This window comes from Apteryx mantelli, chromosome 23, assembly GCF_036417845.1.
Source record: "Apteryx mantelli isolate bAptMan1 chromosome 23, bAptMan1.hap1, whole genome shotgun sequence".
In the NCBI taxonomy this organism is placed as follows: domain Eukaryota; kingdom Metazoa; phylum Chordata; class Aves; order Apterygiformes; family Apterygidae; genus Apteryx; species Apteryx mantelli.
Window position 1 is genome coordinate 9,286,818 of NC_090000.1, and position 16,662 is coordinate 9,303,479.

The 16,662-nt window shown below is 59.1% G+C and overlaps 1 protein-coding gene across 1 annotated transcript in view; it reads right to left on the reverse strand.

Moving 5' to 3' along the window:
- Positions 1–245: 245 nt before the first annotated feature.
- LOC136993986 (scavenger receptor cysteine-rich type 1 protein M130-like) overlaps positions 246–16,662 on the reverse strand; it is a 73,860-nt gene continuing 57,443 nt past the window's right edge. Inside the window, exons 5-14 of the mRNA XM_067310028.1 lie at positions 16,031–16,358; positions 15,494–15,792; positions 14,136–14,453; positions 13,739–14,053; positions 12,990–13,304; positions 11,611–11,748; positions 10,792–10,887; positions 10,265–10,348; positions 9,578–9,730; positions 246–406 (exon numbers count right to left, since the gene is read on the reverse strand). Coding sequence (XP_067166129.1) covers positions 246–406; positions 9,578–9,730; positions 10,265–10,348; positions 10,792–10,887; positions 11,611–11,748; positions 12,990–13,304; positions 13,739–14,053; positions 14,136–14,453; positions 15,494–15,792; positions 16,031–16,358 — 2,207 coding nt within the window. The remainder of the gene's footprint in view (positions 407–9,577; positions 9,731–10,264; positions 10,349–10,791; positions 10,888–11,610; positions 11,749–12,989; positions 13,305–13,738; positions 14,054–14,135; positions 14,454–15,493; positions 15,793–16,030; positions 16,359–16,662) is intronic.

Here is a 16,662-nt window from a genome sequence, read left to right on the forward strand (position 1 = left end):
AGCCATGCCAGCTTCCCCCATCCCAGCCTATGGGCCAGCCAGAGGGTTCAAATGCTGTTTTCTGTGGAGGCTCTCAGGGCACCAGGGGTCAGCAGGGCTGTGCTTGGCAAAGGGCACATCATGGGACAACAGTATGTCCCAGCCCTCAGCAGGCTGTAAGGGGATGCAGGTCAGTGGAAGAGCTCCTGCTTTGCATGCAGGAGGTCCTGGGTGCAATTGCCCTCATTTCCAGGGGTGCTTTTGTCCTAAATCTCCATTGTCCCCACAGGGGTGAAGGCCGGGAACTGGATGCATTGCTCCTCTACAGAAATGGTGGACTTGCCCTGTGACGGGATGCCCTGTGGGAAGTGGAGCTCCCCATGTAGGAAGTGACCAACTGGCACACCATCTGAAATGACACAGAACCCTGTGGGACAGGAGGGCGTGGCATGTATAAAGGCAACAGGACTGGATGCTGGCTGGGAGGCTATTTTAGCTGTAGCAGTAGGATTGCCCTGGGCAGGCAGGCAGGTGGTGTGAGGGAATCACAGAATCACGGAATGGTTGAGGTTGGAAGGGAGCTCTGGAGATCATCTAGTCCAACCCCCCTGCTCAAGCAGAGTCACCTAGAGCACATTGCACAGGATCGCGTCCAGGCAGCTTTTGAATATCTCCTGAGAAGGAGACTCCACAACCTCTCTGGGCAACCTGTGTCAGTGCTCTGTCACCCTCACAGTGAAGAAGTTTTTCCTCATGTTCAGATGGAACTGTCTGTGTTTCAGTTTGTGCCCATTGCCTCACATCCTGTCGCTGGGCACCACTGAAAAGAGTCTGGTCCCATACTCTTGACACCCTCCCTTAAGATTCTTGTACACATTGATAAGATTCCCCCCTCAGCCTTCTCTTCTCTAGGCTAAACAGGCCCAGCTCTCTCAGCCTTTCCTCATAAGAGAGATGCTCCAGTCCCCTAATCATCTTTGTAGCCCTTCACTGGACTTGCTCCAGTAGTGCCACATCCCTCCTGTACTGGGGAGCCCAGAACTGGACACAGTATGCCAGATGTGGCCTCACCAGCGCTGAGTAGAGGGGAAGGATCACCTCTGTCCACCTGCTGGCAACACTCTTCCTAATGCAGCCCAGGATACCATTGGCCTTCTTGGCCACAAGGGCACATTGCTGCCTCATGCTTAACTTGGTGTCCACCAGCACTCCCAGGTCCTTCTCCGCAGAGCTGCTTTCCAGCAGGTCAACCCCCAGCCTGTCCTGGTGCATGGGGTTATTCCTGCCTAGGTGCAGGACCCTGCACTTGCCTTTGTTGAACTTCATGAGGTTCCTCTCCACCCATCTCTCCAGCCTGTCCAGGTCCCTCTGAATGGCAGCACAGCCCTCTGGGGTATCGGCCATTCCTCTCATTTTTTTATCGTCAGCAAACTTGCTGAGGGTGCTCTCTGTCCCTTCATCCAGGTCTTTGATGACTAAGTTGAACAAGACTTGGCCCAGTACTGACCCCTGGGGGACACTGCTGGCTACAGGCCTCCAACTAGACTGCACCGCTGATCACAACCCTCTGAGCTCCGACTTTCAGCCAGTTCTCAATCCACCTCACTGGCCACTCATCTAGCCCACACTTCCTGAGCTTCCCTATGAGGATGTTATGGGAGACAGTGTCAAAAGCCTTGCTGAAGTCTAGGTAGACAACATCCACTGCTCTCCCCTCATCTACGCAGCCGGTCATTCCAGCATAGAAGGCTATCAGATTGGTTCAGCATGATTTCCCCTTGGTGAAGCCATGCTGACTACTCCTGATCACCTTCTTTTCCTCCACATGCTTGGACATGGCCTTCAGGATGAGCTGCTGCATCAGCTTTGCAGGGATGGAGGTGAGGCTGACTGGCCTGTAGTTTCCTGGGTCCTCCTTCTTGCCCTTTTTGAAGGCTGCAGTGACACTGGCTTTCTTCCAGTCCTCAGGCACTTCTCCTCTTCTCCATGACCTTTCAAAGACGACGGAGAGTGGCTTAGCAATAACGTCCGCCAGCTCCCTCAGCACTCATGGGTGCATCCCATCAGGGCCCATGGATTTGTGGGTATCAAGTTTGCCTAAATGATCTCTAACCCGATCCTCCTCCACCAAGGGAAAGTCTTCCTTTCTCCAGACTTTCTCTCTTGCCTCCAGGGTCTGGGGTTCCTGAGGGCTGGCCTGAGCAGTAAAGACTGAAGCAAAGAAGGCATTCAGTAACTCTGCCTTCTCTGCATCCTTCGTCACCAGGGCACCCACCCCATTCAGCAGTGGGCCCACATTTTCCCTAGTCTTCCTTTTGCTACTGATGTATTTGAAGAAGCCCTTCTTGCTGTCCTTGACATCTCTTGCCAGATTTAATTCCAAATGGGCCATAGCCTTCCTCGTCACATCCCTGCATACTCTGACAACGTTCCTGTATTCCTCCCAAGTGGCCTGTCCCCCTTTCCACTTTCTGTAGACTTCCTTCTTCTGGTTGAGTTTTGCCAGGAGCTCCTTGCTCATCCATGCAGGTCTCCTGCCTCCTTTGCTTGACTTCTGACTCATAGGGATGCACCACTCTTGAGCCTGCAGGAGGTGATGTTTGAATATTAACCAGCTCTCTTGAACACCCCTTCCTTCTAGGGCCCTAACCCATGGGATTCCTCCAAGCAGGTCCCTGAAGAGGCCAAAGTTTGCTCTCCTGAAGTCCAGGGTTGCGATCCTACTTGGTGCCCTGCTGCCTCCTCGCAGGATCCTGAACTCCACCATCTCATGGTCACTGCAGCCAAGGCAGCCCCCAACCTTCACATCTTCCACCAGTCCTTCTTTGTTTGTTAGTACGAGGTCCAGCAGCACACCTCTCCTTGTTGGCTCCTCCACCACCTGTGTCAAGAAGTTGTCACCAATGCTCTGCAGGAATCTCCAGGACTGTTTGTGCCTAGCTGTGTTGTCTTTCCAGCAGATGTCGGGGTGGTTGAAGTCCCCCATGAGAACCAGGGCCTGGGATCGTGAGGCTACTTCCAGTTGTCTGTAGAAGGCCTCATCGACTTCCTCTTCCTGATCAGGTGGCCTGTAGTAAACACCCACAACAGTGTCACCCATGCTAGCCTGCCCTTTAATCCTTACCCATAAGCTCTCGACTCGCTCTTCATCCACCCCTAGGCACAGCTCAATACATTCCAGTTGCTCTCTCACATAAAGAGCAACTCCACCACCTCGCTTTCCTGGCCTGTCTTTCCTAAAAAGCACGTAGCCATCCATGACAGCACTCCAGTCATGTGAGCTATCCCACCATGTCTCTGTAATGGCAATGAGATCATGGCCCTGCGACCGCACATACATCTCTAGTTCTTCCTGTTTGTTCCCCATGCTGCGTGCATTGGTGTACAGGCATTTCAGAGAGGTGATGGAGCATGCAGGTTTCCCAGGAGGGGTAAAAGAAGATCCTCCATAGCCACATCCCATGCGCATTTCCCTGGCTGCATTCACCTGTTGGAGGCATCCTGACTTGAGCAGTCTTTTGCCAACTACCCTGGCACTATAACTCTCCCCTTCCCCCGTCCTTCCTAGTTTAAAGCCCTCTTTACCAGGTTGGCCAACCTGTTGGCAAAGACCCGCGTGCCCCGCCTCGTGAGGTGGATCCCATCCCTCACCATCAGTTGTTGATTTTCAAACAGGGTCCCATGGTCATAGAAACCAAAACCCTGTTGCCAACACCAGCGGCGCAGCCAGTCGTTAACCTGGAAAGTCCGTCTCCTCCTCCTCTCATCCATCCCCCTCACTGGCAGGATTGAGGAGAAGATGACCTGGGCTCCCAGACCCTTGACCACCATCCCCAGAGCTCTGAAATCCTGCTTGATGGTCTCCAGTTTGCCCTTGGTGTCATTGGCGCCCACATGGAAGAGCAGCAGCGGGTAATAGTCTGAAGCATGGACAAGCCTTGGCAGTCTTTCCATGACATCTCTCACACGAGCCCCCGGCAGGCCATAAACCTCTCTAGACATGAGGTCAGGTCGGCAGATAGATGCCTCCATCCCCTGCAGGCTCATCAGGTGCACCTGACCATGGGAGATGAGAGCTCAGCAGGAGGGCAGAGGGGAGGCAGTTGGAGGTGACCACTGGGATGTTGCTGGTGAATCACTCCTGTCCCAGCAGCACCCAACCAGCAGCAGGTGAACAGGCACTGGAGTCACTGCAGGTGGCAGGAGCTGATTCAGCAGCTGGGGAGGTGGGAGTGGGAGTGGGAGCAGGAGAGGCAGGAGAAAGCACAATGGCTGGTGTGGTGGTTGTGAGGTCACTTCCATTACACTTAGCTGATTGGCCTGCAGTGGGCAGGCAGGCATTATGAGGTCATCAGTGGCATCCCAGATGCTGTCCATCAGCAAGGAGAGCTTGGGAGGAGGTGAGAGGGAGGGAGAGGTGAAGGTGACGGTGACATTGGTGGGTTTGATTATGAGGTCTCTCCTTTCACAGCAGTTTATTGGCCAGCAGCAGGTGGGCAGATATGTGAGGTCATCAAGGGCATGACAAAGCCCATGAGGTAGGTGTGAGAGGCTGGAGGGAGAGGCAGGTGACCATGATAGCTGTGGCATAGTGATTGTGAGATCACTTCTATGCTGCAACCAGATTGACCAGCAGTAGGAAGGCAGGTGGGCTCTGTGAGGTCATTGAGGGGAGGAGAAAGCCCCCAGGAGAGAGGTGAGCTCCTGAAGAGGAGAGAGGCAGAGGCAGGTGAAGGTGGCATGGCTGGGAGCTTGTTTGTGAGGTCACTTCTACTGCAGCAATCTGACTGGGCAGCAGGCAGGCAGGCAGTGTGAGGTGAGGAAGCAGATCAGAAAGCCTTCCCCATGGAGATGAGAGCTCAGGGGGAAGGCAGAGGCAGGTTGAGGGACATGCCTGGGATGTTGATTGTGAGGTCAATTCCTTGCACCAGCTGCACTGGCTATTAGCATGTAGGTCATCAGGGAGGTGGTGTGAGGTCATCAAGAGCATCAGAAAACTCCTGCCAGCAGAAAGGAGAGCTCAGGGGTAGGGGAGAGGGGCAGGCAGGTAAAGGGGGACCAGCCTGGGATGGTGGTGTCACTTCCTTTGCCCTGTGGCAAGATCTTTGGAATTGAAGTTATGACTGTGATACAAGGATGATGTTCAGATTTGTCCAATATAGTCCTCTGTCAACAGATTCTGCATGCTCTGCAGTGGTTGCATAGGACCGTGGCCAGCTGGCTAATAAGGATTCACTGGAACAGCCCCATTCAGGGACTCTCATCCAATCCAGCTGAAGATGCTGTTGCAAGGACACCTGTGGCAGTGAATACCATCAAGAGCTAGACAGCAGCCAACTACCCTGTTCAAGAGGTTTGGATTCCCCACATGAGCATTACCTAAGTAACAGATCTCAAGGAATTCGATTTTTTTAAACAAACTCTGTGTCCAAGAATGTCTGTGAAGCAAATGCATCATTCTGATCCATCACCTTCTGGTAATGGGCTCGGGCACTTGTGCGGTGCCCCTCTGCTCCTGCTGTGGGCGCTGTGTGGAGCTTCAGAGCAGGTGCACTGTCTCCTACATCCAAGGCCAGAGATTTGGCTGCGGGTCTGCCCTTGGTTCTGGCAGATGTCTCTTGGGGATCCCAAAGACATCATGCTGGTGATGGAACAGGGTCATGTCTTCAGTTTTGTCACTCTTTGCCCATGTCCATGCACGTGAGTGTGGGAGCAGAGCCTGGCAAAGGGAACAGTCCCATCGCTCCTAGGGACATGCTTTCCTGCAGGCTCTGGGGATGGTCTGGTGGGCCTGGGCTGGGCTGGATGGTGCCAGCACAGAGACGCCTGCCCCAAAGCCCTTCTGGCTGCAACCCTGGGTCCTGGGTACATCCCACCTCCAACCTTCTTGGGCGGCTGTGCTCCTGACCAGCCTGTGATGGGGGTCATGCTGTCGCAGGCCTGCTTCCAGGCTCTGACTCAGCCTGGGGGTGGTGGAGAAGAGTAAAGTGCCTGTCCTGTGCCTCTTCCCTGCCAGCTCTGCCCTCCAGCACGTGTTGTGTTTCTTCCTTCCCCTAGCACCAGGTGAGGGCATGTTTCATCCTCGGGCAGATGTGCCAGGGAGGGACAGGACCCCTGGCTATTTGGGCATCCTCCCCTCTGCAGGAGCTGTGAGGCAGGGAAGGGGCCTCTCCCCAGCATGCTGAGCACTGAGGGGCCCCTGTGCCAGACCTTGGGGACAGCATGTCCTTTGGTGGGGGCTGAACCCAGCCCCACATGTGTCTGTGGGGCAGGGCAGGGCAGGGGCTGGCACAGCCCCAGGGCTGGCTGAACAGGTGCTTGTCCCACAGCAGATGGGCCGTGGGGCTCTGAGCAGAGCTGGCAGCCCTAGTCCTTGGGAAGGCAGTTTTGTGCTGGCCCCAGCATGGCCATGAGCTGCAGGTGAGTTCACCGCAGAAGCTCCTGCTTGGTGCCATAGGGATGCGGAAACCAAGATCCAGCACCCAGGTCCTGGGGAGGTTTGTGCTCCCAAACCCTGGTTTACAGAAGTGGTGCTCGAACCCCTGAGCTACAGGGCCACCCTGCAGCCTGGCAATAGCTCTATGGATGCACTGCCACCTCGGAGTGCTCCAAAGCTGTTATCTTCCTCCCGAGCTTCCCCTGAGCCCAAGGAGAAAGCCCCTGTCCTTCTCCACTCCAAATGTGGAAAGCCCACAGGAGAAGAGCATTCCCAGAGTGAGACCTCGTGGAGATGGGTAATGAACATGGCTGCTGGAAACACAACCCCCATCCCCATGGGAAACCCCTGCTCCTACTGGGCTCAGGCTCCAGCCCTGCATTTCCCACAGAGAGAAATGGGCAGGAGGCTGTTGATGGAGGGGGCTGTCTCAGGGCAGGGGCTGCCAGCAGGGAGGCTCCAGGTCCCGGGGCTGGAGGTGGAGTCTGAGCCCCAGCACCCCGAAGGCCCCCAGGGTCACCCCAGCCCTGCCCCACCACCCTGGGGACATTCTGCTGACACTATCTGTATTCCCCAGCAGAGAGCAGTGCATGTAGGGCCAGAACCGGGCAGGAGGGCAGGGCAGACCATAAGTGGGGCAAGCGCAGTGCAGCTCTCCTGTAGTGTAGCTGAGGGCTGGACATGGTGACTGAGTGCCCACCAAGCCCCTGTCCAGCTCCCATTGGGACAGCAGCTGATCTGGGACCACTGAGGGGAAGGAGCAGGGTCCAGCCCTTGCTTACTCTGCACTTTGGCGCTGAGGTCTAAATCTCCAGGGCAGAAGAGGCTGGTGAGAGGCACCTGGCACACAACCAGGTCCCTGCAGAGCAGGTGCTCCAGCACAGAAGTGTCTGCCCCAGAGCAAGAGCCCCTCTGCACCCTGGGGTCCCCCTGCCCTGCCACACGCAGCCTGGGACAGAGATGCCTGAGACCCCTCGCTGAGCAGCACTGGGACTTTTCCCTCACACCTACACTGCCTACATCCAGTCCCCTCCTGCGATCCCTTCCCAGCTCTGCACACATGGTCCAGCCCTCCTGCAAGGTCCCCAGCACCAGCGCTCCAGCCTGGAGAGGAGCCAAGACATCCCCAGCCCCGGGATGTGCTGCTGCCCATGGAGGGTCAGTGCAGGGCCCAGGGCTGGAGGAGCTCCCAGCGATGCCTGGGGAAGCGCTAGCATGGGAGAGGGTGCTGGTGACAGCTGCCGGCTGCCTCCTCTCCTCGAGGGCAGGATCCTGCTTTTTGCAGGCTGCCAAGCTGTGGCTGTTCCCAATGGGGAGCCCAGCCACTGGGACTGGGACACACACAACTCCCACTGCTGGGTGGTGGCTTGGCTGCTGGGGGAGAGGAGACATGTCCCTCCTGGGACCCAGAGCTGAAACTCTCCTACGAAGCAGAGGCAGCGCTGGGCAGCACCGGGACTGGGGGAGTTATCCTCTGCCTCCCCAAGACAGGCACCAGACCCTGGGCAGACGCATTTGATTTTGTCTCCCAGCCTGATGGTGCAGGCTGCGGGGAAGAGGTGAGCTGTGCTCTGGCTGCTGGGCAGGGAGAGCTGAGGGCAGTCGCATGGCCCCATGCACTGCAAAAGGAAACATCTCCTCCCATCACTGCCTGCTCCCGTCCCCTTGCGCCCTACACACAGATATCCCCCTCCACAAACCCAAACTGGCGCCCCAGGCGAGGCAGCTCCTTCTTCTGCCCTTGCAGGCCAGCAGCGGGAGGGCAGAGGGGTGGGGTGGATGGGAGCAGGAGGACGGGGGTCCCAGGGCTGCCCAGGGCCCTGGTGCCTCACAGCCCCTGCCAGGAAGGAGCCAGCTCAGGCTGGGCCAGGTGTGCTTGAGGGTCCACGAGGGCTGCGGGAGTGAGGAGCAGCCCTGGAAACAGGCGTCCCTGCGGAGCCAGAGGAGGGGAAATCCCAGCTCTGGGTGCCCAAACAAGCTGCTCTGTACCATGTGCCGGGGCAGTGGGAAGCAGAGCTGCCTCCCAGCTGCTATGGGGAGGTGATCCCTGGGTGATGAACCCCTCGGGGTATGGCTGGGGTGTTCAGGGCCCTGCTGTCACCTCCGGACACACGTCTGTGGGGCCACAGCCCAGAGATAACCCTGTCACGGCAGCTCTGTGGTGGCCTCCATGCCTTGCGTGGCCCTGGTAGAGCCCTGGGGAAAAGAGCCAGCGGGGGCACTCTGGTGGGGGAGGAGACTGGCCCTCCCCACCCAGAGGGCCATTACGGGACCCATTTTGGGTGGAAACTCTGTGTGTGGGTTGCAGGATGGAAATGTCTCTGCCAGCAGGAATATCCTCCAGCTGGGCTATTCACTGTTATCGCACTCCAGGGACCATGGGCACTTGCAGGTGCACAGCCTGTCTCAGAGCCCGCTGTTCCCAAGACGTGCCCCTTCCCCACTGCTGGTTCTTGGTGCTTTGCTCTCCCTGATCAGCCTTGGGGACACTCCCGCCACCCGGGGAGGGAGGCACCAGCTCTGGATCAAAACTCCAAAGGGTTTAGTAAGAACAAATGCCAATGCACGCTGTAAAAGTACAGGAATAAAAATAGAGGAAAGGCCCAGCTGTGTCTGCTGCCAGTGGGAGAAGGGAGAGCGCTCTCTGGCACTCACGGCTCTCCCAGCTGCACAGGCCTCTCTTCTGTCCCCGGTGCACCCAACTGCACGGCAGGGGTGGGCTCCCCTGGCCCTGGGCTCAAGGACCGTTTGGCACCAGGACCCTGTCTCTCAGCCTTGGTGTCCTCATGGGGATGTGCCAGAGCTGCCTCTTCAGCATCATCATACCCCGTGTCCATGGAGGGCAGGGATGGGGCGGCTCTCTTGTCTCCGGGGGCCCTGTCACTTCCTTGCGAGTGCAGGCTCCACCCTGGAAGCAGCAAGGACACTGCATTGCAGTTTTCCCCATGCGGGTGCCCCTCCTGGGCTCTATATCCCCTTCTTCCCCCTCCCCTCACTGCCCCTGAGACATCCAGCCCAATATCCCACCCCACTTTCCCCACCAGGAAAACACCTTGGACAGGATCCCTCCCCGTCCTGAGAGGCTGGGATCTCAGTTCGCAGTGACACTCTGGGCACTGGGGACGGCACCCCAGGAGCCGGCAGCACTGCATTCCCCCTCACCTCTCTGTGCCTCCCCGGGCTCGTCTCCCTCCTCTGCTTCCCTGGGTGTTTCCCAGTCTTGCTGCCCAGGAAGAAAATCCTCCCTGGGCTCAGAGACTTCCTTGGCATCATCATAGTCATCTGCTGGGTCACCTCTGGGCAGGATGGGGACATCTGAAAGGAGAGGGGAGCTGTTGGCAATGGGAAGAGCCCTCTCACAGAGCGGAGGAAGGAAGGAGGTGCCCGACCAAGGGGCTGAGATGCTGGTGCTGGCAGGACTACAGGAGACCCTGCGTTCTGCCCACCTCCCCTTGGGTACAGGAGTGTGCGTGCAGCAGTGGGGATCCCTCTCGCCCAGCCACAAGGCTGGCAGTGTCGGGCTCTGCCCTGGAGTTGGCTGTGAAGGCTCCCCGTGTGCCTGAGGAGATGTCGGGGCTTGGAGGCACGGCTCCTCGGGGCGAATTCGGGACCTGCTGGAGGCAGGGATGGCTCGAGCATGGGAAGTCCCCATGCGACCCCTCAGGGCACAGGGCTGCAGGTACCCAGATCCAGTGGGCACATCCGACCCTCGCCCGCTCAGGACACCTCTGGAGTCACACACGAGGGCGATTCCTCCCCACCGCGACAGTGATACTCAGTGACACTGCTGTCGTTCATACAGCTATGGGGAGGAGAGATTGACCCTTCCTCTGCCTCCCCCTCCATTACCTGGGGCTGACCCAGCACCGTCCTCCTCCTCGCTGTCCCCGGGGTCGGGCTGCAGCTTGGTCAGGGACCCCTCTGAAGAGGAGCCTGCGGAGAGGAGCAGCGGGTGTTATCGGGGTGAGCTCTGCTGACCATGCTCATGGCCAGGGCTGCTGGGAAGGGGGACCTACACAGCAGGGACTGCACGGGGAGGAGGGCTTGGGGCTTGCCCTGCTCCCATGGGACAAACCCCATCTCAAAGGGCCTTTTAGAGCTGCCCTAGGACGGCCCCTTCCCTCACCCACCAGGTACAACCCTGGGGGTGCAGTAGGAGAGGCAGGGAGGAGCTGTGCCCCCAGCTGCGATGGGCAGAGCTGGTGGGGAGGAAGCTCCTCTCCTGAGCCCAGCACTGGGCTGCTCTCCCCACAGACCCCGTGGCCCCAGCGCTGTGGGAACCACTGGCCCGGGGGCTGCCGAGGTGCTGTCCTGAGTCAGGGCTGAGGGAAAGGGCCCTGCAGATGTGCTCCCTCCCAGCAGCGACCCACACTGACCTGAGCGACCAAACTTCGCCTGTTTCTCCCACGTCAGGCTGTAGTCAATCTCCTGGTACACGGCCTCAGAGAAGGACTCCAGAGACCTCCTGGAGCCTGGGGACAGAGGCAAGGACAGCACAGGGACATGGAGACAGGAGACTGGACCCCAGTGTGCTCACCCATCCCTTCTGTCTGGGCCAGCCCAGGACACACCCCACGGCCTGGCCCCACTGCTCTGTCCAGTCATCGTGGCCACATCCCTGCTGACAACAGCATCCCTGTGCATATGGTCTGGGGCAATGGCATCCTCACGCTCTCCCTTCAGAGACAGCCCCATGCCCCTTTTCACCCTGAGTCACTCCCTCCTCGGACCCTGGAGCAGCTCCCGCAGCTCCTCTCCCTGGTGAACTTCCCGCTCTGACAGACGGGTCCTGGCATGGGTGGGAAGGGATGGACGCAGGGAGAAGCCCAGGGACCAGACACCCACACACAGAGAACCCCTGCCCTGCCTGCCTCCCAGCACCACTCCTGCCCCACGACCTCCCCTCCAGCTCTGACCAGAGTGGGGCCAGCAGCATCCTCAAAGGTCTCCCGCTGCTCCCGTCTCCCCCAGCCCCTCACTGCTGTTTCTGTCCTCCCCCGTCACCATCTCCTCCTGCGTTTGGACTCTCTCCACCCTGCTTGCTGCTGTCCCCAGCCAGACAGTGAAGGGGCAGGGACAGGGCAGGAGGCAGCACCCCCACCCCAGCTCTGTCTCTGCCCCTCACGGACACCCCACAGCACCCGCAGGGCTGCCAAGAGGCGTCGCCCACCTGGGACCGGTGGGGAAGGACCCACCTCTGCGCTGAGCTCTGGCACTTCTCACTTGTCCCACCAGCAGGGCCAGGATCAGGCACAGCAGGGCCCCCAGGATGATGCAGATGATGACAGGCACTGAGATTCTCCTGCTATCCTTCTCATGGCCCCGGGGCAGATCTGCACAGGCAGGGACATGAAGGAGGCAGCTCCTGGCCTGGGGGAGCTGGGGACCCAGGGACACCCCACTCCTTACCCCGACACATGGCAGCAGGGGGGTGGAGACACAGAGGTGGGTCACGGGGCAGCTCCCACACTGCTGGCGGAATCACAGCCCTCCCCAAAGCTACCTGTTCCCACCCCAGGGCCTCCTCTCCAGGGCTTCGCACCCCAGCACAGAGCCCCTTCCCTCAGGCTGCAGCTCACAGCCTGGCCTGGGGAGATCAACCCCCAGGGAGGAGGACAGGTTACCTGCTCGAGGGGGTGACATTGTCATCCTGGGTGGAGCTGCAGAGCAAACAGAGATGTCAGAGCCCCTTCCCTCAGGCTGCAGCTCACAGCCTGGCCTGGGGAGATCAACCCTCAGGGAGGAGGAGAGGTTACCTGCTTGGTGAGGTGGCATTGTCGTCCTGGGTGGAGCTGCAGAGCAGAGAGAAACAGAGATGTCTGTGGGTGTGTGTCAGCGGACGTACCCTACAAGTCCCCTCTGAACTGCCCTTCTCTGGGTCCCTGTGACAGCACCCAGGGCCTCTGCTCTGGGCCACAGGGAGGACAGCACCAGCAGCCCAGGGGATGCACCCAGGGAGCTGCAGGAGTCCCACGGGCAGAGGCCTGAGGACACCCTGCCCCACAAACTGCTTCAACCTCCCAGTGCCTCCTTGATCATGCACAGCAGCTGAAACCCCCAGTAATTCAGTGTATACCAGCACGGCACTCAAGGCTCACCCCCAAAGGGTCCATGGTTAGCAGAGGAGCAGACGGATGCTCCCAGAGGGGAGGCTTTCCTGAGCCAGAGTGCTGGCAGTGCCCGGGGCAGTGCCTGTTTTCCAAACAACCCACAGCCACCAGGACTGGTGTCACTCTTCCCATTCCCTCAGCAAACCACAGCCATGAGCAGGATGCTCTGCCCAGACTTTCCAAGCTAAAAGCTGGTGGTCCTGGTGCTCTCTATTGAAAATAAAGAGCAACAGGTGCCTCCGAGAGGTGTCCAAGATGAGGTGGAGGAGACCCTGCCTGCAGGTGCCTCTGCCCCTCCTTGGGCTATGCGGGGAGCTGAGGACAGCTATTGCTGATGAACGTGGGTCACCCCAAGAGCTGAAATCTTGCTCGTGTCACTACCAAGCTCTTTCTCTGCATTGCACCTTGCTGAACAGGGAGCAAGACTTGGTGTGAGCTTTGTGCCCAGGTGGCTGCAGCATTACCATTGCAGGTGATGTGGGTCTCTTCTTGTTGGTCATTACATGACTGCGGGTTCCAGGGAGAAGAGGGGCACTGCCAAAAGGAACTGTTCCTCTTCCCACATTCAACACGATCCAGCCATGTAGGGCCAGACACGTTGCCGTACTGCTGGACTCTTTCAAAGGAGCCTTCATCTCCACAGCCCAGCTCTTTGCACACCAGGGACACGGTGGCGAGAGTCATTGAGTTGGAGCAAACACTTCCCCACGTCCCGTTGTAGAAAACCTGCAGGCGCCCAGAGCAGCCATTGCTGTTCTCCAGCCTCAGGGCCACAAACTCTGGAAGGAAAGGCACAAAGTGGGGGAACAAGCTGGTTCTGGGGTGCGGAGAGAGAAACCGCAGGCATCCCTGACAATCCCCCGGGCTGTTCCGCAGCAGCCAAGGGCAGGAGAGTTACTCCAAGAAGCAGGGACACTTCTGGGCACTCCAGGGCTCAGACAGGCAGAGGGCACTGCCAGCAAGTCACCGTTTCAGCAAGGGAGCAGAGAGCAGTCCCTGAGGTGCAGCAGTGCCCTCCCCTCTAGCCCCTGCGCATGGCTGTTCTCCCTCCGTAACCCTGAGTAAAGGCCGGTGGGGACGGTGCACGGGTGTCCCTAGGACGGGGGCAGGAAGGGGGCTTGGGACAGCCAGGGACAGTCCCGGCCATGCCCTGCTCTCCCCTCATCCCTACCTCCACACGCACCAGGCTCCCACCACCGCTCCCAGCACACACCTGAGCAGACAACTCCTGCGTCCTTTTTGTGGGGGCAGTTGTGCTGTCCCCAGGTCGCGGCAGGGCAGTCCCAGAGAGCAGCTTCATCCCCAGAGCAGCTCACATCGTCCAGCCAGATCTGCCCGGAGCCTTCCCCGTAATGAGCAGAGCCGACCACCTCCACAGCCACCCCGCAGTCCAGCTGGTGGCAAACAACGGTGGCGTCGGACAGGTCCCAGGAGTCGTTGCAGATGGTCCCCCAGGTGCCCTGATAGTAGATCTCCACTCTCCCGGCACAGCGCCCTGTCCCGTTCACCAGCCGGACCCGCCGGCTCCCTGCAGCCCGGAGAAACCCCGGCTGTCAGGGTCTCGCGGCCCTGGGGAGCACAGCGCAGCAGGGACTGTCAGAGTGACTCACCTGAGCAAACCACCCCCACGTCCTCAGCAGTTCCTGCTGGCGCTGCCTCAGGCAGGGAGATGTTACAGAGGGTCAGGTGAGCCTCCTTCCCTCCACACTGGACCCTTCTCAGCTCCACGGGGCCCGTCCCTCCCTCAGGCTTTGGCGGGTTGTAGGCTCGCTCTGCCTCTCCGCACTGGAGCTGCCGGCACACCACGCTGGCATCGTTCACGTCCCACTCGTCATCCAGGACTCTGCCCCATGCCCCGTGCAGGGCCATCTCCACTCGCCCGTCACACCGGCTCCCTCCGTCCACCAGCCGCAGGGATCCCAAGGGCCCTGCCCAGAGACAGGGGAAATGCCCTGCACCCTCTGTGAAACCAGGCAGCCCTGCACCCTGCCATGTGTCTCCCATTTCTGATGTCCTTGGACACCCTGGAGCTCACCCATCTGTAGCCAGCTCACAGTGAGGAGCTCAGGGATGGGAGTTTTCCAAGGCATTTTTTATTTTCTCCCATCACTAAACCTTGCTCAGTCATATGCTGTCATTGCTCAGGAAGGTGCAGAGATGGGAAAGCATGGGAGGTCCGGGCAAATCTCAGAGCCACCACATATGTCCTAAATGGCACATGTGGAGAAGCTCCAGCAGGAGGAAGCAGTGGCCTAGCCAATGGCCTGGGCGATGGACAGGACGAGCACAAGCCTTGCTCCCGTCTCCACCCTGCGGCTGGCACCTGCTGAGATAGCCGGGGAAGAGCCCACATGGCCCTTCTGCATCCCCATGGATCGGGGACTGGGAGCTTGTGCCTTTGGCAGGAAGCAGAGGGAGGGGGGCCTTTCTGAAAAGACACATTGAGTTTGGGGTATATGCTGCAAGAAGCCAGGGCAAATCCCAGCCCTGCTCTGCTGCTCAGCCCCAGGCATTGCTCCTGCTGGGCGAACCCAGGGCAGTCCCTGCAGGCGGTGGGTTCAGGGTCTCTCTGCAGAGCTCTCTGCGGCTCTGGGATGGGTCTGTGTGCTGCAGGAGGGAGCAGAGGGTCCTTTGCAGCCACCGTGAGTGGAGGTGTGCCCCGCAGCCCTGTCCCATGCCTGTGCCGCAGGAGGAGCACGGAGGAGGCCAGGCCTGGCGGTGGCCCTCAGCGCCTGAACCACTTGCCTTGGGGAGGCAGAGATGCCTCCTCCCTGCTCGGTCCTTGCCTCTCACAGCACAAAGTGATCTGCCTGAGCAGGCAAAGCCCTTTGAATCCCTCCGTGGAAAGCAGGGATTTCTCCTTTAAGAAATACAGGTTCTTGTTGCCTTGGGCTTCCCTGCTTTGTTGGCTTGCTGTGTCACACACAAGGGGCAAGTTGGGCTAATCCTGCCTTTTCCCTGCACTCACCTGAGCAGAAAACACCAGCATCATTGTCCTGTGAGCATTGGGAGGCCCCCAGGACAGTCACAGGGCACTGCCCCAAATGGGATTCGGTCCCCTCGCAGTGGAAGTTGTCTCTCCAGACAGGGCCTGTTCCTCTCCCAAAATGCCCTCCTCCAGGAACAGACTCAGCAAATCCACAGTTGAGCTGATGACAGAGAACGTGGGCGTCGGAGATGTCCCAGCGAGAGTCACAGAGGGTCCCCCAGGTCCCCTGCACCTGCATCTCCACTCGCCCTGAGCACGCCGTGCTGCCATTCACCAGCCTGAAGCCTGGAAATATTGCAAAGCAGAGAGAGGGCAATTAGAGAGGATGGCTTTGTGCTCTTGCGCCTCCAGTAGCCAAAGAGGGAAATGCCACAGAGACGCAATCCCATCTCCTTTGCCTGCATCACTGGAAGATTACAGAAAACTCCACGCCTCCTGTACTCACACCAGGCTCAGCACGGTCACTTCCCCACTCCCCTACCCTGCAGCGCACAGCTCACAGCAGGCATTTCACACCTCCTCCCTGAATGCTCACGTGTGCAGGTGACACCAGCGTCGTTCGCATGGGTGCAGGTCTGGTTGCTGAGGGACCTCCAGGGGCAGGAGGAGAGGAGGGATTCATTCCCCACACACTGCAGCTCTCTGTCCCAGATGGGACCGACCCCCTCTCCAAAGTGAGCTGCCCCGGGCACGGACAGGGCTCTGCCACACTGCAGCTCCCTGCAGATAACGTCAGCGGCATTGAGACCAAAGTGTGAGTCACAGACTGTTCTCCACTGGCCTCCATCTCTGATCTCCACACGTCCTGAGCAGGGGCTGTCCCCTCCAGCCAGCTGCACAAATCCTGGAAAAAACACCAATGGCAGGGAGTTCCCAGAGGCTTCTGGCAGTTACATACCCACATCCCACATCGTTTCCAAGGCAGCCACATCCAAAATGCCCCGTGAACATCCCGGCAGCAGCCGTCAGTGGATGCTGATGACACAAACCCTTCAGGGCCTCCCTCACCTCCTCTCACACCTGCACAGTGCTCCAGGGCTTCTGTCTATCCTGGAACCACAGCCACAGGCACTACTCAGAGAAAGGATGCTGCCCCAGAGGCCCGGCACTGCCTGCCACAGGGTCCCCTGGCACAGCAGCACCTGGTC